A 25332-nucleotide genomic window follows, 5' to 3' on the forward strand; every position below is an offset into this window, starting at 1 on the left:
GAAATCTGTATGTGGCATATACCTACAATGGACTGTCATGAAAAGTATCAACACATGCTACATAATGAACTTTGAAAAAATTATGCTAAATCAAAGAAGCCAGTTATAAAAGGTCATATATCATAGGATTCGGTTTCTATAAAGTTCCCAGAACAGGCAAATCTATAGAGGTAGAAGGTAAATCGGTGGTTGCCTAGGGTTGGGAAAGTTGGGAGGAAATGCAGAATGACCGATCATGGGTATAGGTTTCTTTCTGGAGTAATAACAATGTTCTAAATTTCATGATGGTGATGGCTGCACAATCCTGGGAATACACCAGAATCCACTGGAGAGAGTGCATTCTAAATGGACAAACTGTACAGCATGTAAATTCTATCTCCTTAAAGCTGTTTTTAAAAAGAAAAAAGGGAGAGAAAAATCAAACTCGGATTGTAAGGTGGTAAAGCTATTTGGAATGACATGGTGGTATTAACCAAAAGTATCCCAGTCCAGAGGGCTGATGAGGATAATAAGCATCATATGAAAAGATACTCAAAATCCTAACTCACTGGAGAAATGCAAATAAAACCACAACGAGATACCATTAAACACCTATAAAAATGGCTGACATAAAAAATGCTGACAATGCCAACGTAAAAAGGCACGGCCACTGTGGAAAATCAAACATACAGTTAACCATATGACTCAGCAATCCTACTTCCAGTATTTATCCTGGAGAAATGAAAGCTCACGTGCATACAAACACTGTACGAGAATGTTTATAGCAACATTACTCATAATGGTCAAAATCTGGAAACTACCCAACTGCCCTTCGATAGGTCAATATGGTACATTATGGCAATGGTAAACCTCTCAACAATAAAAAGGCACAAATAACTGATACACACACAAATGTGAGTGAATCCCAAATACACTATGCTAACTGAAAGAAGTAATAAAGGTGTGTGACTTCATTTAGAGGATACTTTGGGAACATGCAAAACCCCATGAGCAACAAAACAGATGAATGGATGCCAGAGGGGTGAGGTGGGGGATGAACTGGGAATTCTTTGCCATGCTGGGATTGTTCAGTGTCCTCGAGTGCAGTGGTGGTTGTAAGAATCCATACGTGAGGGTGCCTGGGTGGCTCAGTCTGTTAGGCGTCTGCCTTCAGCTCAGGTTATGGTCTTGGGGTCTTGGGACTGAGCCCCATGTTAGGCTCCCTGCTCAGTGGGAAGTCTGCTTCTCCCTCTCCCTCTGCCCTGGCTTGTGCTCTCATATAAATAAAAACCTTGGGATCCCTGGGTGGCGCAGTGGTTTAGCGCCTGCCTTTGGCCCGGGGCGCGATCCTGGAGACCCGGGATCAAATCCCACGTCGGGCTCCCGGTGCATGGAGCCTGCTTCTTCCTCTGCCTGTGTCTCTGCCTCTCTCTCTCTCTCTCTCTCTCTCTCTCTCTGTGTGACTATCATAAATAAATAAATAAATAAATAAATAAATAAATAAATAAATAAATAAATAAAATTTTTAAAATCTTAAAAAAAAATCCATACGTGTGTTAAGATGCACAGAACTATAAGAACTATACATGCAAAAAAGTTAATTTTACTGTGTACAAATTTTGAAAAATAAGTATGTGATAGGGAAAAATAAACTCATGCACAGTACACAAAATATTGTATCTACTGAGGACACACATGTCCGAAGACATATCAAAACCTATGCTACAAAAGAAAAAGGCAGTGGGGATGAAGGAGGAAATATAATAAAGCTGATGAAAACAAACCAGGGTCTTACAAAGATCAATGACGGTGGTGCCACAAACCAAAAAACAGGAGGGAAAAAACCCTCCACTCTCCTCACCTGATGTCCATAAATGGAAAAGGTGGAAATGCAAAAAAAAAAAAAAAAAAAAGCTTGCTTTAACGTAATGAAATAGGCCATTTTATTGATTAGGCAGTTAGCCCAAAAATCGGAGAGGCTGGAGTGGAAGATCTTTAAGACTAAGAATGATGTACCATGTGTAAAAATGGCAGTGACCAGGGGATCCCTGGGTGGCTCAGCAGTTTAGTGCCTGCCTTCCACCCAGGGCATGCTCCTGGAGCCCCGGGATTGAGTCCCACATCAGACTCCCTGCATGGAGCCTGCTTCTCCCTTTGCCTGTGTGTCTGCCTCACTCTCTCTCTCTCTCTCTCTCTTTCTGTGCGTCTCTCATGAATAAATAAAATCTAGGGGGGGGGGAAAAAAAGGCAGTGACCAAAGGAATTAAAAAATAAACACCTTACACAAAAAGGGGGGGGGGGGGCAAGGTATCAGTATTTCACTCGCTTTTTCATTTATTAACATTAATTTTTAAATTTGGTTGTCAAGAAAACATACAAAATATTAAGGGGATGAGGGCCTCCAGTTATACAGCACTCGTCCAGGTATGAAATAATACCTTGGGGTATCTACTTTGTAGTAAGCCCAAAGTGCCCAAAGAAGAATCACGCTTCCCATGAAGACATTCACCCGTGAGGGAATGTTCCCTCTCATTTGGTGAATGGCATCCCCAGGGAAACTAGACCAGCACTGCTCTCCAGAGCTTTGCCTAAAAAAGCAGAGTTTATAATGGACCCAAGACTAGAAAGGGTCATAGACAATATTTAGGTCTATGAACATGCTTATTTGGCATATAATGTTCTGAGAAATCCTATTGCCTTTGTCCTATCTCATATCAGAACAAAAGTCACCCAGAAAAGCATCTTTTGGATACCACTGTCCCCAGAACACCGTGTGGCATTTCTCAGTCTAGCCTAGCATACACAAAGCCAGTGTAAAATCACTGTCCCGAATCTGGACACATCCTGCTCATGATGCTCACAAAAAAAGCTCACATTTGGTCTGGCCACAGAAATCACATGGACATACTCATGGTCTATGAGGATTGTCCAAAATACCCCTAGAGATATTTCCAAGAGTCTCAATTCCAGCCCTAGAAATACCGTTCCTTCTACCTGTATTCTAGGACAAAAAGATCACAGTGTTCGTTCCAGGGCACAGCATGAGGGATGCTCAGGCTGGGTGAGTCTTTGTCGTGGGGGCTGTCCTGTGCTCTGCAGGGCATCCCTGATCTCCACCCACTTCTACATACCAGGAGCACCAACCCCTTTAGTGACAACTAAAAATATCTCCAGACGTGGCCACAGGTAGCTTCAGTGTGGGAGGGTACAATACAGGGCAGCTGGCAGAAGGTACGGAGACACACAATTACCACATGTAGGTGGCTGGGCAGGGCCGCAAGAGCACAGGCTCTTCCCTGTTACAGCCACAGAAAGTCCCATCCTGCATAGGGACTCCTTCCTAAGAAGAGAGTCCTGACTTTCCTCTCTGGCCCTTTAAATCTGCCTTATTGATTCGAATCCAATTAATCTGCAAATCATCGTTCAGGTACTCTACCAACAGTACCATATTTTCTCTATTAGTGAGAAAATGCTGGGACTCTCTGCCTTCAGGCCTAAGAAAGACATGAGCGAGAAGGAACCCTTGTGCTTGTGTAAGTATTCCTGAGGCCCAGGAGAGTTTACATACACATACCATGCATGTACATGAACTGAAATGCTTCCCAAAACTAATAAACCACCTAATAGTCCTTACTATGTCTGAAACCAGGTCAATACAAAAGCAGGAGCTACCATGGCACAGGCAGTTGAGGAAGAAGCATGAGTGAAGATAAACTCAGACGTGTCCCAACAGATACGTTTATTATCATGTCACAATACTCACATTTTGTTTCTGAGATAGATCATGAGATGTAATACAATATGGGGAAGCAAGAGACTGTAGTTTTGGTTTGTTTTGGGTTTTTTTTTTCTGGAGATAAAGCAGAAAACATGCAGATTATATTGTCCAAACTCAGCTTCTTCTGAAAATCAAGGGAAAGGCTATCACTAGTCATAGCAGGACAAGAAGTATAAGGAAAGTGGGTGAAGGGTAACGCACCCAGCAGCCTCATTCACAAAGATGCTAGCCACTTATATGTTTTTCTTTTACTTCTTTTCCTAAGGGCAAAATGGTTTTTCAATTTCATCAGAAACTATCTTCCCTTTGGAGAAAGAAGGAAAAAAGACATCAGAAGTCAAAATAATTTTAAAAACTATTAAAAAGTATACATGTATACAACACAGACAACCCTTTTCCCAGACTAATTTGTATTTAAATAGGGCACTTAATTCTCTGAAACTCATTAGGAGACTTTTCCCTATGAGTTTTCTAGTGAATCTGATGAGTAAAACTACCCTGAAAACTTTTAGGAACTGAAGAAAAACTTAGTCTTAAGTTGGGGATCTGAATCCACTATTCACTCCATGGATATGTTTCCTTAGTATCAGTACTACAACAAAAACAACTAAGATAAACACAGCTTTTCTGCTTCCTGGATTTTTTTGCTTTGCACTTGATTTGCTTTGGTTAAGCTGGCTTGATATTTGAAAGTACTAACTAATTTATTATAAAAGAAAGTGATAAACCTAATTTTTAGTGTGCTAATAATCTGTTTTTAAGACATGAATTTTGTGAGGCACCTGGGTGGCTCAGTTGGTTAAGCACCTGACTCTTGATTTGGCTCAGGTCAAGATCTCAGGATCATGAGATTGAGTACCATCCCCACCCCATCCCTGGAGGGTCCTGTGTTCAGTGGGGGAGTCTGCTTGAGTCTCTCTCCTGCTGCCCCTCCCCCACCGTGTTCTTTCTAAAAAATACATAAATCTTTAAAAAAAAGAAACTAATTGAGTCATTTGGCACAGATATCTTGTATTAAAAAAATAATAATTATAATTTGCTAAAGATCTCCTACATGCCAGGCACTTTACGTTCTCAATTTTGATCAACAATCCTGCAAAGTTAAGTTTATGTTTCTACATTTTTTCCCTGAGGAACTTGGCAGCCTACAGAACGCACAAACGGTTACGTGCCTACACTAAGATCCAAGACCAAAATCCTGGCTTTGACTCTGTGAATCTCAAAGTGAAGATCCTAATAATCCGCCTATCTCCAGGAAAAGGAAAAAAAAAACAAAAAAAAAAACACATAAGAGATTTGTAGAGCTAAAGAGGATGAGGAGCACTTGTGAATGCTGCACAAAAAGAAAACAGGCTTAGAATGCTACATAACATCATATCTCTGTTATGATCTTACTAGGTCTTTAGTGCCTAACTAAAAAACCAAAAAATTCTCTCTCTCCCCTCCTGCACACCACCCAAACCAGCCCCTGTGCAAGCACGCACATGCAAGCACGCACACACAGAGTTTCATTATGACCTTTTGGATGGTATTTTTGTGACAGGAAATTCCAGCGGTTTATGGTTGGGACTCAGAGGCTTCTGGTTAATTAAACAGTCTCACTGGTTTAATTTCCCAAACATTAAACACCTGAACTACAACAAATGCAGTTCTTTTTCTCGTACATGGTAACCTTTATAACCCATTCAGGCTTCAGATTCATCAACAGAACCATAAGTTCTCACTGCTGAATTATTCCCTCTCCTCCCTTCAAGTGACCTTGTTTTTGTTTTCAATCGCTGAGGGGAAAACTTGCTACACTGCAGTTCTGGGATCTGATCACAGCCACACAGTAAAAAAAACTCCACTCTCCTCATCTTCAGTAACATTCGATATATTCAGACCACTACTTACCTATTGTGCTTAATTCCCTTTTTCTACACCAGCTGTTTGAAACCGACACAAAGGAGACCTTTAAGTGTTAACCTGGTAGGAAGAAACCAGTTTCTGCTTATGTCTTCTTTGCCCAATCTTGGTATGTGAAAGCCCTTAACATCAGGTGAAAATGAAGGCTCCTCTCTCCCATCACCCCTTAAAGAACTAAGAATATTACCTCTGAATGCTATGGGGGGAGTTTTCACAAAGGCAACAAAAACCACACAAAGCACAGTAATTTTCAACTTCGTGTCGAAGACCCATTGACCCATCATGTGTCAATTTATTTTATATCTTACCCAAGAGGATTATATAAACTTAAACTTCATGCCTACCAAGATGATAAAAGAGCCTCTGGCTCATCACTTCATGAAACTGTCATACAAGAACCAGCAGATAGAGTCACAGGTCTGGATTCTTTCCTGATCACCTTCTAACAGCTAATATCGTTTAAGAAGAGAAGTTCCTGGTTTTTAAGCAAATTAAACAGAATCAACTTTAGCATGGTTTAAGAAGTCAAATTTTCACAACAGTGATACTATTTTTGGCATTCTTGAGGCGGTTATAGTCTCTAAAAGACAATCTGCCCAGTAAAACATAGAACGTTCTAGACAAACTTATCAAAACTTCTGGAAAGGGACAGCTCACTGAGCACCCAGCCCATTGCCTGTTCCATGAGGCACATGATGGGACGTTTTTCTCAGCCTCTCCAGAGTCAAGTGTGGTGATACGACCAAGGACTGGCCAGGGGAATGTGGGCAGAAATATTGTGTTCTGCATCTAGGCCTGGGGGTGTGGACACTTCTCACAGGCTCTCACGGTGACTTAAAGGCACACGAATACAGCCATGAATAGAAGGTGGAAGGAAGAACAAGACCGAAGGAACTAGGGTTCCCCAGTCACTCTCTGGAGGAAAATTTCCCAGAAATCAGGACTACCAGCAAGCAAGAAATAAGCTTGTATCATATGTGAGCTATTATAAATTGGGGGTGGGGGGGGCGGGTATTCTAGCACCTGACATTATGCTAACCAAATAAATTTACTGGACAACTCTAGATCAAGGTTAGGTTGACTTGGAATATATGTTCTAGAATTAGTGACTCAGGCAAGAACATGACATACCAGATGGAAATCTCTAAATATGAATAGTCAAGACCATGTTTGGCCACAAGAAAGCAATCTGTTCCAGCATGCAATAAAAATTTTGCTGGAGAATTGGGTTGAAAAGATACTTCTGAACCATTGATCCTTTATTTCCATAGTTAACTATTAGCTGGTATAAATCACCAGAAATTTGTGAGAATCTTCCACCCTTCTTTGCCAAAGGTACCATAGTTGGTATTAAAATACATCAACATACCATGTGAAAAGCAACTCTGAGTTTACTAGAAAACTACTGTCAAAGTCATTTCACAATGGATGTTAAGTGATATAGCAGACAGAGTTCAAGTCGAGTTTCTTAGGCTGTTTGTTTTCTCCTCAATAGAAATTTAACATCAGGAAGACCTTTGCTTTCCCGTATGGAAGTCACACGTGTTCTCTTGGACCAGAAGAATCAATACATACAGTGCTTCCCTTTCTGCCCTGTCAAAACCCAAAATGGATGCACCCCACCACAACATCCATTGTTATCTCTGGCGCACTTCTTCCTCCTTGCTTTGACCTCAGTGATTACGTCCTTCACTGCAAGGTAATTTCAGAGATGGGGTATGAATACATTCAATTAAGGAAGGAAATTAACACTTATTAAGTACCTACTACATACCAGCTATTTTTACATACTTGATACCATTTAATCTTTGCAACAGTGAGATATACACCATAATTTTCCATTTTACAAATGAGGAAGTGGGGAAATTTCTTAAAAAACAAACAAACTTGCTCAAAGCCACATGCCAAGACAAGCAAGAATCAAGTCTAAGACATCATGACTCCAAAATGTATTCTTCCCATTTCAAAATGCTGTGTTGGACCCATGACAGATTGCCATCCTTTGCCATTTGAACCTATGTCCTAGTGCCAAAAAAAGATCGGTTTACCACTCAATTTTTATTTCTTTAAATATTCATTTTAAGTGAATCGATGGCTCTCAAAATGTCCATCCTTCCGCTTACATATTATCATATTTCCACAAAATCAAAGCCTGCACTGTCCCTTCTGATGACAGAAGAGAGTGCAAGCTACAACAGAAGAATTTAGAGGATAAACCCCAGATAGGAGAAGCCACATCGTCTGTTCTCTAGGCTTACTACTGCCTCTCTCAGGAAGCAATACTTTCTACCTATGAAGTTTTCGTTTCCACAAGAGTCATTTTAGAATTTTTGTCCACTGATTTTTAACATTTCCAAAACACCACCTTGGAAGATACTATATTGCTAAGGTCAGTAAAACAGGCATATGTCAAAGGACATGAACACAAGGGACAGACTTCCGCTCTCTTAGTGGTGTGACTAGAGTGCCCTACAGCATCTAAAATGGTCCCATTATGGACTGGAAAACCATTTGCTGTGCTCTTTTATCCTACTCACAGAATCAGATGAAATCCAGGACAATTTGTGGTGTTGTATTGTAACTCGAGTCACTGTTTACTTACCTAGAATTCTTCAAAGTCAAATGTAGATAAACTAGTTCACTAAGCACCATTATCAGTTCCAGCAGGTTTTTTTTTAACATTAAATTAAACTACATTTGATAACTGAAAATATCAAAAGGCTAAGATTCTCAGGTCGGCACAAGGTTTTACAAAAAACCATGCTAAGGTTAGGTAAGTTCACAGTTGTTGTTGTAATACCTTCATAAGAAATGTGTCTCTGATGACCAAGTTCCAATCAGACGTGCTTTTTTCTTGGAAAGGAACTTCAACAAACATTTTAACCAAAAGATATTTCTATAGGTGACATTGAAGATAAGACTATCAGAGCCAGGTGCCTTTGGAATCAAAGGAACATTTCTCCCTCCTCCGACAGCCTGCTGTGCTACTGACATCCTCTCCACGCCCTGCTGACTCGGTCAAGTACTACACCATGGAAAACCACATTCTTACTATCAAGCCTTACCTTCAGATAGGAGCCATAATATTTGGTTACGTAGGGACTGTCACACTGACTCAGCACTGTGATTTCTTGCTGAATGTCCTCTATCTCATCTTCAGCTTCTTCCAGGTCAATGATTTTTATGGCAACCACTTTCTGAGTCCGAAGGTCAATGCCCTTGAACACTTCACCAAATGAGCCCTTTCCAATTTTCTCCAGTTTTGTAAAAAGCTCTTCTGGATCTGCTTTCAGGTTCTGTAGGAGAAAAGGAAAAGAAGAGACCTCAGTAACTCACAAGACAGGGACAGATTTTCCCGCATACTTAAAAATACACAGAACACAGTCTTCCAAGAACCGATCCATTTTCTTCATCTGAGGGTCAGGCTGGTTGTGACCACAGCTCCTCACACTTAGGACACAGGGATTTCTAAGCCTCACCTCTATGAAACACAGCAAGTATGCAAGCAAGGACAATAACCCTGATTATAAAAACTGGGAAAGGCTCCAGTATTTGCATAATTAAGTAAAAACCAAGACAAAGTGTTAGGATATATGAATTTATTGAAAAACACTCTTGTTAAGCAAATATTCCACTCTCTCCCTTTGTTCCCCCTCCCCGACAAATTTTCTAAGTTTAGGTAGGCATATACTGTAACTAGTTAACTAGTACTCAATCATTTCGTAACAGGCCATGTTTAAAGTCCAGCAAATGCAGTCCTATGCATCTTCACCTTTGGCTACTACCTTGGCCTCAACATTTTAACCCAATCCTGGGAAACAATAAGAACCCGTTTTCTTTTGTCTTGTAAACATCATGCCCTTGGAAAAGCTTCTGAAAGCTCTCAATCACTAGCTAATTAGGTGAACCACATACACACAGTGTACATCTCCAAGGGGTCCAGACATAGGGACTCCAACACCATCCTCACAGCTCCCAGACCAGAAAGGTGTGTGAGCAGCTGAGTTCTCTCAACAGGCAGCAGCCTGTCATCCCCGGGGGGTGTCAGTCACAAACTGAGGGGCGAAACTGACATTCGGCAAGAAGACTTGGGGACACTGCCTAGCTCGGCACAAATACTGCTGGCACCACTTGAAACCTCACAGAGTAAGACAGGACCCTGGGAGCCACCACCTCACACACCTCCCCTCAAAAATGCTGCTCATGAACAAGAGGATGCCAGGCCCACCCTCCATGTCTACCAGTCCTTCTAAGAAACTGAAACATGGAGAAGGAAGGAAGATGGGGAAGGAGGAGGGCTGAAAAGGGAGAGAGTATAACAGGCATGGTGGGGGGAGGGGGTCTCTGGGAGGGGGAGTGATGAGGGGATCGAGAGAGAATTACAGCAAGGTCAGCAGCACCATTAGCTAGGTGAGCCCTAGGGGCTAACCAGGCACGAGCCATTAACTTGCTTTCAAGGTGAAACACATGGAGTTCCAAGCAGTGCCTCCAGAGAAGTGCTGAAACCCAGCCCGCCCACTGCCAACGCGGAGGTGCTGCTGTGCTGCAGCGTGAACCCCGCGGAAATAGCACACCCCAGCAACACACGCACACACTAAGTCATGGGTGGTCTCACAGACCCCAGAGGCCCTGTTTTTGAGACTACACTAACCCCATCATTTAAAATGAACAAAGTAAGCAAGGAGTGCATCCCGGGGTTGCCAGGAAAAAGGGACACGAGAGAGACGTCCACATTCAGCAGCTAGAAACTCCCATCTCCAAACCCCTTCCCTCACCTCCATCCCTCCAGGATGAGGGGGGGTGGCCCTCCTCTTCTTCAAGGCCAGTCCTGAGCGCTGAGCTTTTGAATCCATCCTTCTGTCCCCTGGATACAGCTTCAGCAGCATCAGCCCCCTACACCAGAGGCTCTTCCATTCAGCCCTCTCTACAGACCCACCACTCCTGGCAGCCTGCTCAGTTTTCTCCCATTGAGAAAAACAGAAACACTGGGCTTCCCTGGTCACCTCTCTCCTTCACGCTCTCCTTCCTTCCTTGAGAGTTCCCTGCAAGTCACCGAGACCAGCCAGGCGCCCCGCCCCTCGCTGGTCACCGCCACAGTCTGGCTCCAGCTGAGGCCACCGCTGCAGTGCCTAATCTGATCCTCCTCCAAGAAGCCCTCCCTCTGGTAACTTTCCAGTCCTGGCATCTAAACCCTGCTCTCCCACTTGTCTACTCCCCATCCCCCCAGTCCCAGAGGATCTTCCTGCACAGACTCCACCCTGGCGGCTGCATCACAGGCATGCCCCTGGGGGCTCCATGCTGGCTGCCCACCCATTCTCTACTTATTCTCCTCAAACAGTTTTCATTGTTTGGGATTGTGTTCCCCAAACCTAGCTGCTCAGAATCACCTGGAACATGTGGGAGATCCCAAATCACTCTCTGTCATACATGGGGCAGGGGTGCATAATCCATATTGTTAGACACCCCAAATAGGGGCACCTGGGTGGCTCAGGTCATGATCTCAGGGTCCTGGGACAGAGCCCCACATTGGGCTCCTTGCTCAGTGGGGAGTCTGCTTCTCCCTCCCCCTGCTCGTGTTCTCTCACTCTAACTAAATAAATAAAATCTTTAAAAATAAAGACTCCAATTGATTCTGATGAATAGCCACCTTTGAGGAAAAACGGTTTTAAATCATCATGTACATGGTAACTTTCAAATTGCTAACTCCAGCCCTGCTTTTTGAATTCTATTTTTTTTTTTTTGAATTTTAACTCCTAAGATCAATTACTTGCTAAATATATATTTCTATGTGGACATCTCAAGCTCAACCTACATGAACTGCATCTGTCATTTCCCTGAACTGGCCATTCTCCTAGAGCACACAATCTCACTCACTAAAAGCTGAGGGAACTCGGGGACTGTGTCTTACTCACTTCGATACCCATGTCCCTGAGCACAATGACCGATGGCCAATAAGTGTCCCTGAGCAGTAAGAAAGCCCCAACCTTACACTGACACAAACACCATCCAGACTACGTATTACGAAGAATATCAGAGGGACAGAGAGCCCGGGAAAGGGGGAGTGAGGATGGTACCATCTCCAGCTTGCAGGTGTAAGGAAGCAGTAGGAAGGGCCGTTTGGAATATGCAGGAACAGTAACTCTCAAGTCTTAGGGGCATCAGAACCACCTGGCAGGCTTGTTAGAGCACAGACTGCCTGACCCCACCCTCAGAATTTCTGGTTCAGTAAAGGTGGGGTGCGGCCCAAGAATCAGAGAGCACCCAAGTAATGCAGACGCCACTGGTCCAGAGACCACACTTTGAGAACCACAGCTCAGGAGAGCTGGGGAGAGAAGCAAAGCAGCCTTGACAAGCTGACATGCCACCAAGGCATAGCTTGTTTTAGGTTATCTAACCTGACACCTCTCTGTTAACTGTCCCACCCCCCATACTAAGAAAAACTATGGCATTTCCTTTTTAAGAATAGAAAACGAAGCCAACAAAAATGTATCCTAACTCCTACAATATTGGAGAGAATAGCGTGGGAGCTTGCTACCAAGAGACCTGTCAATTAATCACATCTCTCTATGACCATACCGCTTTGCAAGGTGACTGGCCCTCCTTCCAAGAGTCTATGTCCCCATCCCCTGAATCTGCGCAGGTCTTGACAATGGTCTGGCCAACAGAAATGTGGGGACTTCTAAACTCAGACCCCAAAGGGCTGGTTGGTGAGGCTGGGAATAAACGTGTGTGGGAGGGACCCACTCGGGGTCTGCAAGCACCCCAGCTCATCCAGCCTCAGTACTACCAATAGCTCACTGCAACCACTTGACAGCACCCAGCAAAGGCCAAACTGCCTGGTCATCCACAGAATCATGAGATTTAGTAAATCTGTTGTCTTAAACCACCAGGTTTGGGTGGGTTGGTTATTCACCACCACCAACTGACACCACAATTGTGCCTAGAACGAGCATGGTGTCGGGACACTGTCTTTTCAATTCACAGCCCTCTGAATCAAGAGAAGCCAGACTTAAGGAGCTGCAACCTGGTGGCCCCACCTTGGCCATCCTTGCCTGAGGCAGGCAGAGCACAGATTTCAAGGCTGATGCTGTGCCAGGGGAGCAGGGCAAAAACAGGAGATGAGTATATCCTGCAGGTGTAAGGGACACAGATTCTCTAGGACAGAGGCAAGCTGGCAGATTATTATAGTAACAACTCCATCCCCCTATGTCCACACCCCAAAGCCACTATGCCCTTTGCTCCCACCAAGAGGTGGCCTGAATCAGGGCTTGCCTTGGGATTTCCTGTGATGTTGTGCTATTTCCAAGGTTACACCTTAAGACTCCCAGCAGCATCTGCCTCTGACCTCTTGGAATGTGTCCATCAGCACAAAACTAGGCCTGGGCTAGCCTACTGGAGAGGTCACATGGAGAGGAGCCAGACACGAGCCACATCTCTGAGGTCAACTGCAGACAGCCAACAATTCTCCAACTGACCACAGGTGCATAAAGAAGCCCAAGCAAGGCCTGCGGGAAAAGCTCCCAGGCAACCCCCAGAAATCCTGAGAAATACTCCATCATCACTCTTTCAGGCCACAAAGTTCTGGGGACATGTTATGCAAGAATAGGAGACAAATTCAACACACACATCACTGCAGGAGAAACGTGTCCAACTTGTGGGAGAGGGGACAGGTGCAGATGGACGTTCTACACTCTGGAGGAGCATTTCATTTTACTAAACTGCCCGATTTTCCTTTGGCCTGACCAAAGACACAGCTGTTCACACTACTGCTTTGCCCATCTTCCCCAAAGCTCCTTCCTGAAGTCTGTACCCATCAGGTTGGCGGCAGCTGCTCTGTATCACATCTGCTTGAGTGTGGTACGTCACTATTTGCCACTATGTTAGCAGCTGCAAACCCGGCTACACATGGTCCCTGGTGCCAAGGGAGACATCTGCTGATGCGCTGACAGTGGGGGACTAAACAAGCAGAGTCCCTGGCCCTTTGGCAATTCATTGTCACACCGTATAGCCCCACAGCCATAAGAAAATCAGTGCCAATCATGACCTGAAGTTCAGAAAGGAACTTCAGCATTCTGCTGCCAGAATCTATTCCATGAGCAGAGTAGATCTCCTGGTACAACAGGTGCCATTCTGCAACCATCCTGAGGAATTTCAGTTTATGCTGGGGCGCCTGGGTGGCACAGTTGGTAAAGTGTCTGATCTTGATTTCAGCTCAGGTCTCAATCTCAGGGTTGTGGGATCAAGCCCCATGTTGGGCTCTGCGTTGGGTGTGGAACCTGCTTACAAAGTCTCTCTCCCTCTCCCCTCCCCCACCTCAAAAAACAAAGAAAAAAGAAAAGGAAAGGTTTATGTTGAACTAAAGCACTGGTCATCATCCCGGATGAGAAGGGCCTGCGGCGTCTCACTCCACCTATCCCTCCTGCCTCATGGGCAGCAGGGCCCCACTGCTGGAGCCCCGGCCAGATCCCAGGCAGGAGTCAGGACACACAGTGGCTCAGCCTCCTCTGAGGCAGGGGAAGGTCAGCACCCTCCCACCATCATCTGCCTTCCCTGGATCAACAAGGCTGAGGGGGCCGGTAGCCCAGGATGGGGTGCTGCCTACACATAAACATCCAGCCCTTCGGGTGCTAGACTCCTCACTTGGAAATGCTGATCCAGTGCACCCAGTGCAAATGTCCATCCACACAGCTGACCCAGAGAGATCCTCGTTCTGAGGCAAAGGAGGAAGAGGTGGCTTCTCATGATGGAAGAGCCAGGAATTTCACTTATGTGTTTACTAAACGATATGACCCCATAAGCTACTTGACATCTAGAAATCTCTCCTCCGACAGAAGGGTCAAGGGGATAGAGAACAACAGAAATAATGGTGTCTCCAGAGAAAAGCACTAAGGAGCAGGCCCGAATGCCTGTGTATGGTGCCATGTAACACTTGCATAGCCCACTGTCCGCCCCGAAGGCCCTCCAACGCTGCGGTGCTTCTCTGGTCACATCGCCACTGTTCTATGTCCAGAAACAGTCCAGGAAATGACACCTGGATCCATTTCTGGTTGCTTTATTCTCATGTTCATCACCCTTTCCTCCTACCACCACCAGGCTGTCTGGCTCATTAAACCTTGGCTACATTCTGGACCTTCCTATGCACTCACACCTTGTCTTCTTTATTTTTAATTACAAGATCCAGGGAAACCAGCGCATCTGTTATACCTAATCATATTAAGGCAGGGATCCCTAAGAACTGACCAATCTAAGTGGAAGATGCATTCCCTCAGATGCAAGGGTGGGGCACACGTCTGGACTCTGAAAAAGCTCCCAAACTCCGACCCCACAAGCCTGGAAAACCTTCGGGGCTCAAGGACTGTACGAAGAGCTTAAAGCCAAGAAAAGTTGCCCAGGTGAATCCAGAACTAACAGCTGCAAAGAAGTTTCTCACTGATTAAGATATGGAAGTTTTAGGTGACCAGCTACCCTAAAACCTGGGATGTCCTAGAAGCCCCGGCCACAGGAAATGAACAGACATGCACACAGCAGGAGTAGTGTCACGATGCAACATGGCACAGCAAGGGCAGGCTGGCCTGCACCTTCAGGATCCCTTTGGAAGGAAAATCCAGGTGTGCAGCATTCTGCTCCCTACTCCAATACTCAGCCATGTCCTTCTGGAGCTCCAGCTTCTGCAACAATTCATCGTATTTCATAATCCCTTGAGAGAATTCATTAAAATAGTTCTATGATGACAAGTATTTTATATTTTTAAACCTGAATAGCTATTACTGTTTTCTTTGGATCGTTTCTGGCAATGAAAAATGCACTTGGCATTACTAATCAACTTTCAAAGCTCCTTGGCTTCAGATGTACCACTTGCATAGCCACGCCGTACTACACCGCTCTGGGTTAAAGCCAAGCTTTGCGCTTTGTTTCTCTCTGAGAAGAAGAAGGAGCCAAGTTTGATATGTTCTAACACTTGCTACTGATCACATGACTGTCCCTGCAGCAACGGAGAAAATGATGGATGAGAAGGAGTCAGTGGCAAGTGTGCCCCATCCCCACCTCTGAATCAGGCTAGCATCTACCAATGCATCACAGATCTGTCCTCCTGGAGCTGAGCTTGGCCTCAGAATCCCTCCCTACCATCACCCCCCTCCCCGCAGCCACCACCAATACAGTGGACAGGTACACAGCTGGAACCTATGTGCCAGCCAGGCACAGTCCCACCACCAACACACCTCTGCCCCAGATGCTCACCATTCCTTATCCTTCCACATCTGCCTGACTCTCCCACCCTATGCTCCGATGCTACTAAGGTTACTGTCTCCCGTTTCCAAAGCTGCAAATTCCAGCACCCTAATTCCTCTCCTATCCCAACCTGCAAACTGTGCCCATCATTCTTCTGAAATGTCTGTTTGGTCCCCCGCCTGACTCCACAGCAGCTGCGCCTCCAACTGACCCACTGCCGACCTACCTAAACCCTGGGGGCAGATGGCAGCTTCCTCAAAGCTCGTGGTTTTCCTTCATTGCTCAGAACAGCTGGCGACAATGCATCAACTGGAGACTGAAGTCCCACTCACTGTGAATCTAAACCCCAGGGCTCCTTCCTAATCCCACTTCTGACACCTCTGCCACTGACCCTCCCATCACCCACCTTTCTCAACACTGTCTACACCAAGGGTTGCACAGAGTATGATTCCATTTATAGAACATTCTTAAAGTGACAGAATTAAGAGTGATGGAGAACAGCTGCGGGGTTGCTGGGGGAAGGGATGCCAGGTAAGAGGTGACAGGCAGATTCTCTGTGGCGATGGGACAGTCCTGCATCCCGACTATGATAAAATTTCACAGAACTCCCCACCAAATAAAAGTACATGCAAAAACTGATGAATTAGGCCTGCATGTGAGTTAACAGCATTGTGCCAACATCCATTTCCTGGCTTATACAGTGTGAGATACTGTCACTGGGGAGAGCTAGGGGAAGGGTACATGGGAGCGACACAGTGTTGTTTGTTGCAAGTTCTGGCAAGTCTTAAACTATTTAAGAATAAACTTAGTAAAAATTCCTACAATTGGGACTCCTGGGTGGCTCAGTGGTTGAGCATCTGCCTTTGGTTCAGGTCGTGATCCTGGGTTGCTGGGATCAAGTCCTGCATTGGGCTCCCTGCATGGAGCCTGCTTCTCCCTCTGCCTGGGTCTCTGCCCCTCTGTGTGTGTCTCATGAATAAATAAATAAAATATTTTTTTAAAAAAATTCTTAAAATATTGAGGGGGGAAAAAAGGCGCCCAACCTCAACTTTGTGTCCTTCTAGACACCTTCTTTCTTCTGGAACCTGAAGAGGCCACCATTATTCCAAGGCTCTAGGTGGGAAATCCCCATTTACTGCTTCATGCTACACAAACCTGACCACTCCCTTGAGCAAAGGCAGCGGCTCCAGTCTCCTAGTTCCCAGAGCACATTTTTTTTACGCAGTGGGTGGAAAAGTATATTAACATTTTACAGGTTGTTTCCTTTCCCCCCCCTCAAGATTCTGATCAACCACTAAAGAATGTATCTTATCATCTCACCAACCTAACCCAGCAAAGGAGTAAGCAGCAAGACAAGATCCAAACTTCCTTAGAAAGCAGTCACAGACATATTCAAACAATCGAGAACAAAAACCCATCCCAAATCCAGAGCATGACAGAGAGGAGGCCAGGAAAATGTAGGCATGGCCTAAAAAGAGACCCAGGGTGCACCCAGCTGCTGCTCTGCTCTGATTTTGCACAGTCTCTCATTTGGGGCAGTGGCTATGTAAGATCTGGAGAGAGAAGACCCAAAATAAACTACTGAGCAGTTATTCAATATTGTCCTTCTCATTGCTTAGGTTACCTGCCAAACTATGGTTTCTAGGGGACCCTGAGCACTTGGGTCCAAACACATGTGTTCAGCTCTCTGCTCTACCAAATCACCAAGAAGTTACTGAACCACTCAAGTCTGTTTCCACATCTGTAAAATGGGCTAATAGTACACTTTCTAGGATGCTGAAAAGATAAAAGAGCATAAGGAAAACTGCTTTTGTTGTAGTTATTTTTGGTGTTAATACTTAGCTGCCCTTTCTGACAATGCTTGGTCATGATTGCGCAGTTTCTTAAAAGCCTTTTTCACTTGAACTGGAGACAGAAATAAAGCCCAAAATCACCTAATGCAAAAACCAGTGCACAGTCCACTGCACTCTCCTAAAATTAACTAAAATAAGGAGGCCTTTCTTCCTTTAGGAAAGGGATAAGGGAAATTCTAGGAGGCCTAAGAGAGCATCGTCAGAAAGAGAGAAGGAAACATCTGCTAAGGGCTGTGGACGCCAGCCCTCTGGAGGCCACGTGTGGTAGAGGCCACCAGTGGTGGAGGTCAATGAACCACCAATGAGGGAGCCAGAGGGCCAGGCCACCTGAGTGGTGTTCCAGCATGAAGCTTCCAGAGAGAGCACTGAGCCACAGACAGAACATCCCCACCTCAAATTAAAAGGCTCTGAGGAGCCCCAGTGGCTCAGCAGTTTAGCACCGCCTTTGGCCCAGAGACGGATCCCAGAGATGGGAGGATCAAGTCCCACGTTGGCTCCCTGTATGGAGCCTGCTTCTCCCTCTGCCTGCGTCTCTGCCTCTCTCTCACACTCTCTCTCTCTCTGTGTCTCTCATAAATAAATAAATAAAATCTTAGAAAAAAAAAAAAAAAACTGGAGAGAACATCAGATATGCTCTTTTGGGGATCCCTGGGTGGCTCAGCAGTTTGGCGCCTGCCTTTGGCTCAGGGCGTGATCCTGGAGTCCCAGGATCGAGTCCCACGTCGGGCTCCTTGCATGGAGCCTGCTTCTCCCTCTGCCTGTGTCTCTGCCTCTCTCTCTCTGTGTCTCTCATGAATAAATAAAATCCTTAATAAAAAAATAAATAAATAAATAAATAAATAAATGAATGAATGGCTCTGAGGCCTAAGAAACAATGCTAGGAACTATCAACAATGAAAACTTTCTGAAGACCTTCAGTTTCCTGTAACAGTGGCTATTCTACCCCATAAACCAGACATGGAAAGCAGGCTTGGCTCCACAGGCAGTCTCAGAAGAGATTCAAAGTTAGAGGAGCACAAGCAACTTTAAATGGAAGAGGAGGAGAGGCCTGGGTGGCTCAGGCTGAGAATCTACCTTCAACTCAGGGCATGATTCTGTGGTCCCAGGATCGCGTCCCACATTGGGCTCCCCTGGGAGAGCCTGCTTCTCCCTCTACCTGTGTCTCTGCCTCTCTCTCTCTCTCTCTCATGAATAAATAAAATCTTAAAAATAAATAAATAAATGGAAAAGAAGAATGAGATAGCAAAGAAGGAAAGATGCAAAGGTATTGTGGGAAGGGGGGGCACATGACACAACACGCCCAAGCAACTTGCCAAGGGGCTCGTGTGGTTCCCACATTTAGGTGTCCCTAAAACACCTAGGTGGCTCAGTCAGTTGAGCATCCAACTCAGTTTCAGCTCAGGTCATGGTCTTAGGGTTGTGGGATCAAGACCCATGTCGGGCTCTGAGCTCAGGAGGAGTCCACTTGGGATTCTCTCCTCACCCCCCAACTCCCCCATCCCCACTCGCATGCTTTCTTTCTCTAAAATAAATAAATAAATCTTAACACCCATAGTTTTAGACAGTTTGTGAAAGACACATCCCACTAAAAATTCCTAAGCAGAAAACTTGAACTGATGATTTTATCTTTTGCAAAACAAGCTGAAGGTTGGAACAGAGGAGAAAGCTACATTCTGACACCCGTAGAGGAGCCAGAGTCCCAGAACTCGTGGCCTTCCTCATTTCACAAGTTAGTGGAAAGCTGCAGTTGGAGGCTGTGAAACTCTCTGGTCTTGGATGTGTCTTGGGCAGAATGAAGCCCTAAGAAAAATGACAGAGTGCCCACTCTGAAGGAGGGATCCCTTCCCATTTGCAGCAGTTGTGTGATCAGTCCAATGACACAGGTATGCGACACGCCCTAAACTGGAACACATGGCCACTTGCTTCCAAAGTTCAAGCAGGTCACAGCTAGTTAAGCTTCCGACTCTTGATCTCCGCTCAGGTGCTGATCTCATCAGGGTCATGCTGTTCAAGCCCCATGTTGGGCTCCACATTGGGCATGGAGCCTACTTAAAAAAAAAAAAAATTTTTTTTTTGAGCAGGTCCATCCTCGCCTCCCAAGCTCCAACAGCAAAATACGAAAACAAAAAATGAAGAATCAAAAAACCCGAATTGTCCTCCTGCAGCAACACTACTGCATGACTTTGAGCAAGTCCTTAACTTCTCAGTAAGACAGAACAATGATGCTTTAAGTATTTATTTACCTCACAGGGGTGTCAGAGGATCAAATTAGCCTAAGTGAGAGGGAAAAAGTAAGGCGCACCAGTGGTTGACTTGTTACCTTTGCTAGAGCTGGCATGGACTTCAGCAAGCACATCTAAGCACAAGTGAGGTCATCTTTAAAATAGCACTCAGTTTGGGAGACATTTTTAGAAATCACTGAAACACTGGCCAAAACACTTACTGAAAACATACCATTTATAACACGATGCAACATGGTCCCAAAGAGAGATTTAAAGACTACTGTCATTCTCAAGTATGGCTTAACTTTATGCTCCTATTTTTTTAAGACGTATTTATTTATTTTAAAGAGATGGGGAGCAGCAGAGAGAGGGGGAGAGAAAGAATCTTACAGACTCTGCACTGAATGTGGAGCTCCATCCCAGGCCCCTGAGATCATGACCTGAGCTGAAATCAAGTCAGCTGCTTAGCCCTCTGAGCCACCGAGGTGCCTCATATTCTTATTTCTTAGTACAAATTATTATTCTCATAAATAAAACATCTTATAGGTAATTACCAGCAAATAAAATGGCCTGAACACCTGTCTCATCAAATTAATCTGTTACATTTCAAGAGGCATTCTACAAAGTAAGATGGGGGAATTTGTCTAATCAAGACTATTACCCTATAAGGTTTTCTCCCATTCTAACAAGTTTAAAGCTCACTCTTTATTGGGATCACTCCCATGTCTCCCCATGCGGGGAAAAAAAAAAAAAAAAAAAAAAAAAAAGCTGCCCCTTAAATGGAATATATACATACAAAGCCACAATAATGTCTATAAACTGCATTAGGGACAGGCAAGGCTAGGCAGGGAGAGACAGGTAGGGGGCCATGGAATCAGGCTCACAAAACAAAATCCCAAAAATGCTGAGATGTAAGGAAATCAGAGATAAGGAAACAAACAAGACCACCCTGCCCTGGGTATGGGTGGAAAAGATTTTTTTTTTTTTTTTTATGACAGCCATCTGTGACCAACAAAAAATAACCAGACCCCAAAGAAGTAAGCCATTAAAGATGTTATCACTAGTCCTTACTCAAACCAAGTAATGCCACAAGACTAATAAGGCCACAAGCTCCCTGGTCAGTTCTAAATAAAGACTGTCCATGGAGGAGGCCCACGTTGGCGACTCTGTCAGGATCCGTCTCACTCCTGAGAGCTTTCTCTGTATCCTTGCTTAATAAACTTCTATCGCTTTACTCACTCTCCTCTGTCTGTGAGATTCATTCTTCAGCTTCAAGAGATAAGAACCTAGCTCTCCCACTTCAAAACCATCCCCTCAGAACACTCCAGAAAAGCCGAACATTTTTTCTTGAGTATTTTCCCAGGAATCCTACAACCAGAAACCTTTGCCATGTTGAAACCCCCTCAATTCTGGGAGTGGACGCAGCAAAGAAAGCTTGCGGTGCACCCCGGCCTCCTCCCTTGCCTGGAAAGCCCCTCTCATACTTCTGGGAAGGATGTCCTGCTTTCAGGGAACTGAATCATCACAATTTAGCACATCTCCCCCAATCAGATCGCTGGGGCTTCCCCTGTAGCCAACCCTAGACACATTATGACCCAAACAGAACAGGGGAACCCTGAGCTCCTCGTTTTGACTCAGCAACAAAGTCCAAGGTCAGGACTTTGGTTTCACACCAAACGCCGATTCAGGACACCAGGGCTCCTCTTGGGGAGGGACAAGTTTGCAGAACGGTTTCCTACTTGGCCAGCCTGCACCCCTCAAAGCGCAAACAGAGTGATGAGTTGTGGCCGGAAGGAGCAGACACACAGTGAAGTGTGCCATCTCCAAGACGGCCTCAGCCTCCTTCAGAAGTGAGCAAAAGCCACACACCAACCAGCACACGGGTCCGGGAGAAGCTATGGGGAACGGTGCGATGATGACCAGCAGCTCCACCTGCTGTGCCACCCCCGGGAGTCACAGGCAGCGGCCTACAGGGCAGCCTTCCCTGCTGTATGTGGGGAGTGACTCCTCACAGGGGCTGCCCACCAGAATCATTTTGGACCATGAAATCCCAATTATTATTTCAAGCTCCCCAGGAGGATCCACCGTGCAGCTGAGGTTGAGAACCAGTGGTCTGGTCCATGAGATGGCTCCAAGCACAGCAGGACATTACAGATTCAGCAGGAACACCTGGAGGACCTTTTCTCCTGCTCACCTGCTTTTCTCCACCTGGTAAGGAATCCCATCAGTGACAAGGGATGTCCTCAGGGCTGTGGCATCTTCCCAAGGCTCAGCTTTTCAGTCTTCACCCCATTCCCTCCCAGCCTCCACTGACTTTGGCCTCCTAGTAACTAGCTCATCTCAGCCTCTAGCCCCAAAGGGTGTTTTGTGTATGGACTGGCTAATTTAAGGTCTCCAAAATAAAAACCTTTCTTTACCACACAAAGACTTTTAAATAGCAAATGGTTTCAATCAGCTCAAAGAATGGACAGATTTTTCCAGTCCTTAAAAGAAAGTCTCATTCCTAGCTAACTGATAGACCATTTTGTAACTGGAGGCCTAGGTTGTGGGTTTTGCAGAAACCTACTCCTTCCACATTACAATAAATCCACTCACCACCAGCCCAGGAGAAGACACTCAGAGCCCAGGTCCAGGAACAGAGCACTTCCTCCTCCCAGTGGTAGCCCTGGCTTTCCCCACCTGAGCCCTCCGAAGCCATTCCAAAGCCACTACCTCACAATCTGGCATGGTAAACGCATTTCCCCCATACTGCACGCTTCACTTCAACCCTGCAACAGCCCAGCCCTACAACCGAGAAGAAACAGAGTAAACATTCTACGGCATTTGGCACAAAGAAAATTGAGAAAAAGAGATGTTAAACCCCATGAATATTGACGTGTAGATCTACATACCATCAGGAGATTTCAGGAATCCTCGTACTAGTGTCTACTCATCTTTAACTAAATGTTTATTTAAGGTAGACACCGCCTGAGTACATTTTAAAAACACAAATACAAGTTGAAAAAAAAAAAACCATAAGAAAAAATGACCGCTCCACCTGGTTGAATCTACTGTTTTGGCCTCAGTATCTGATAAATCCCCAGACACACACACGTGTCCACTACCTTAGGAACCATGGTCTGAAGCTCTGTGAGCTCAGAGCTCAAGAGAAGCCACTCCAGAGAGGGAGGGAGAGCAGGTTCAGACCCCTGTGCCAGGGAGGCAGAGGGTCCAGGCTGGAAGAACCCTCACTGGTTTTAAGCTCTTTCTCAGTGCAGACTGAGCAAAATGTTTGAAGGCTCTGACTGCTTGCCTAGTGTCCAAGGCTCACCCACAAGCCCCATGGAGCACAGGGGAATGACAGCAGCAGGAGGCGAGGACACAGGGGCCTGCGGCTCCAGCTTACCCACAGTCACAAATCTTAGTGCGGGTCCCCCAGCCAACTGAGCTTCTGGTCCCCCAGCCAACTGAGCTTCTGTGCCCCACAGAGCAAACCTCTGACCGCCCCCTCCCCTAGGGGTTGCTGGGTCCACTTTTCTTCCATGAAAGGCTCCCTGCTGACAGATGAAGGCCTGGGGTTTCTCTGGGATGATGAGCAGGCCCAGACACCGAGGCAGACTGAAATCCGGCCAGTGCTATTGGGCAAGCACTTGATGAAAAACACACAAAGCATTCCAAATAAATTGTACAGCTCATTGAGAAATGAATGTGGGCACCTCCTTCATTAAAACCAACACAAACAGGCCGTGGCAAAGATTCTGACTGTACCCTACTATAATAAGCACTGACAAATACCAGCCACTCCCACTTCCAAACCTCCTCCACACGAAGGCTCTGTGCTAAGCGGTCTTCCTAACCAGGCCTTTCCAGACCTCAACACCACCCCAGGAGAGAGAGAATACGATCCTCACGACACAGCTGAGGGCACTTGGGCGCTAAAGGTGAGTCACATGCACGCGGTCCCCCGCAGCTAGTCAGGGGTTTAAACCCCACTATGTGTGCATCCAGGGTCATCCTCCGTGTGAGAAAGTGCTTGCAAGCTGCAAGCTTGGCAGGATGCCTGGCTGAGAGGAACCTGGCAAGGTGTGCCCTTGGGTTATCACAGTGGAATGCTACAATCAGCAGAAGGAGTGCAATCTGATGCCACCCCCAATTCCCCACAGGTGAACTCACCTTGCCTGTATTTTGTATAAGCTTGCAGTCACGAGCATCAGGGAACTCAGACTAGTCTAAAAATTAGACCCAATAGTTTCGGTATAATTATAATTCAATCAATAATCACATTTCCTTTACCTGAAAATTCTCAGCTTTTAGAGGCATTAAGGAGAAAACAGATGAAATAAAAATGCCAAGGCAATGAGCAAGGTTGATTTGGCCTAAGTGGGAATACATGCACCTTGCCCACCAGGGAGACCAAAGATATCACAAGGTCTTTTTCTATCCCTAGGAGGGGTGGCAAGGACAAGAGCGCATGCACGCAGTGTTGGCATCTCACATTTCTCAGAAGTCCAGCTGCTCCGACTATCAAGTCAGCTGTCCTGTATGATGCTTGGGTGGGTTAAAGCCTCCACGGTGGTGTGCTAGAGCAGGGGCAGCACACCTTTTCTGGGAGCAGTCAACACCCCAGCTTTGTGGGCCAAATAGTCTCTGCTGCGAATTCTTCTTTTCCCTCTTTCTTTAAACAACTCTTTACAAATGGAAAAACCATCTTAGCTCATGAGCTGACAAAAATGGGCCACCCCCACACTAGACCACCCAGGGCTAATACATTAGCCCTGGTCTACTGCCCACCATACTGGTTAGGCTGCCCACTGCCTGGTCCCAGTGAAAGGAACCCAGTACCAGCTCCCAGCACAGGACAGGAGCTGTCCATGACTTCAGAAATCAGTGTCGTGCATCCCTCAACAGAACCTAGAAGCATACTCCTTCCCCCTCATCCTCACTGCCATGCCCCAACACCGGTCCTCCAACTTCCCAAAGAGAAAGGACCAGTCTCCTCATCAGCTCACCCAACCCTCAGAAGAAAATACTTCTACAGGTGAGAAAACAGAGCGCAAAAAGTCTATGTTACTCACCCGGGGACACAGAGCCAGAAGGGGTGGTGTTCAGCTCTAAAGCCAAAGTTCTATTACTCTACACTGTGACCCCTAAAACTCCATCTCAAATGGACAGGCTACCTGTTAAGGAAATTTTTTTTAAGATTTTATTTATTTATTCATGAGACACAGGAAAAGAGGCAGAGACACAGGCAGAGGGAGGAGTAGGCTCCCTGCAGGGAGCCCGATGCTGGACTCGGGACTCTGGACTCCATCCTGGGACCATGGGATCAGGCCCTGAGCCACAGACAAATGCTCAACCACTGAGCTACTCAGGTGCCCCGAGGATA

At 45.7% G+C, this 25332-nt stretch overlaps 1 protein-coding gene across 3 annotated transcripts in view; it reads right to left on the reverse strand.

Annotated features, from left to right (window-relative positions):
• The window catches only part of STK24 (serine/threonine kinase 24), a 120706-nt gene that overhangs the window by 62198 nt on the left and 33176 nt on the right, over positions 1-25332 (reverse strand). For 2 of the 3 annotated variants that reach the window (XM_025441285.3, XM_035704364.1), the window contains exon 2: positions 8728-8958. In XM_025441285.3, coding sequence (XP_025297070.1) covers positions 8728-8958 — 231 coding nt within the window. Of the gene's footprint in view, positions 1-8727; positions 8959-10437; positions 10531-25332 lie in introns of those variants that run through there. The other variant, XM_025441284.1, reaches the window with a different exon arrangement.

Source organism: Canis lupus, chromosome 22 (genome assembly GCF_003254725.2).
Source record: "Canis lupus dingo isolate Sandy chromosome 22, ASM325472v2, whole genome shotgun sequence".
In the NCBI taxonomy this organism is placed as follows: Eukaryota; Metazoa; Chordata; class Mammalia; order Carnivora; family Canidae; genus Canis; species Canis lupus.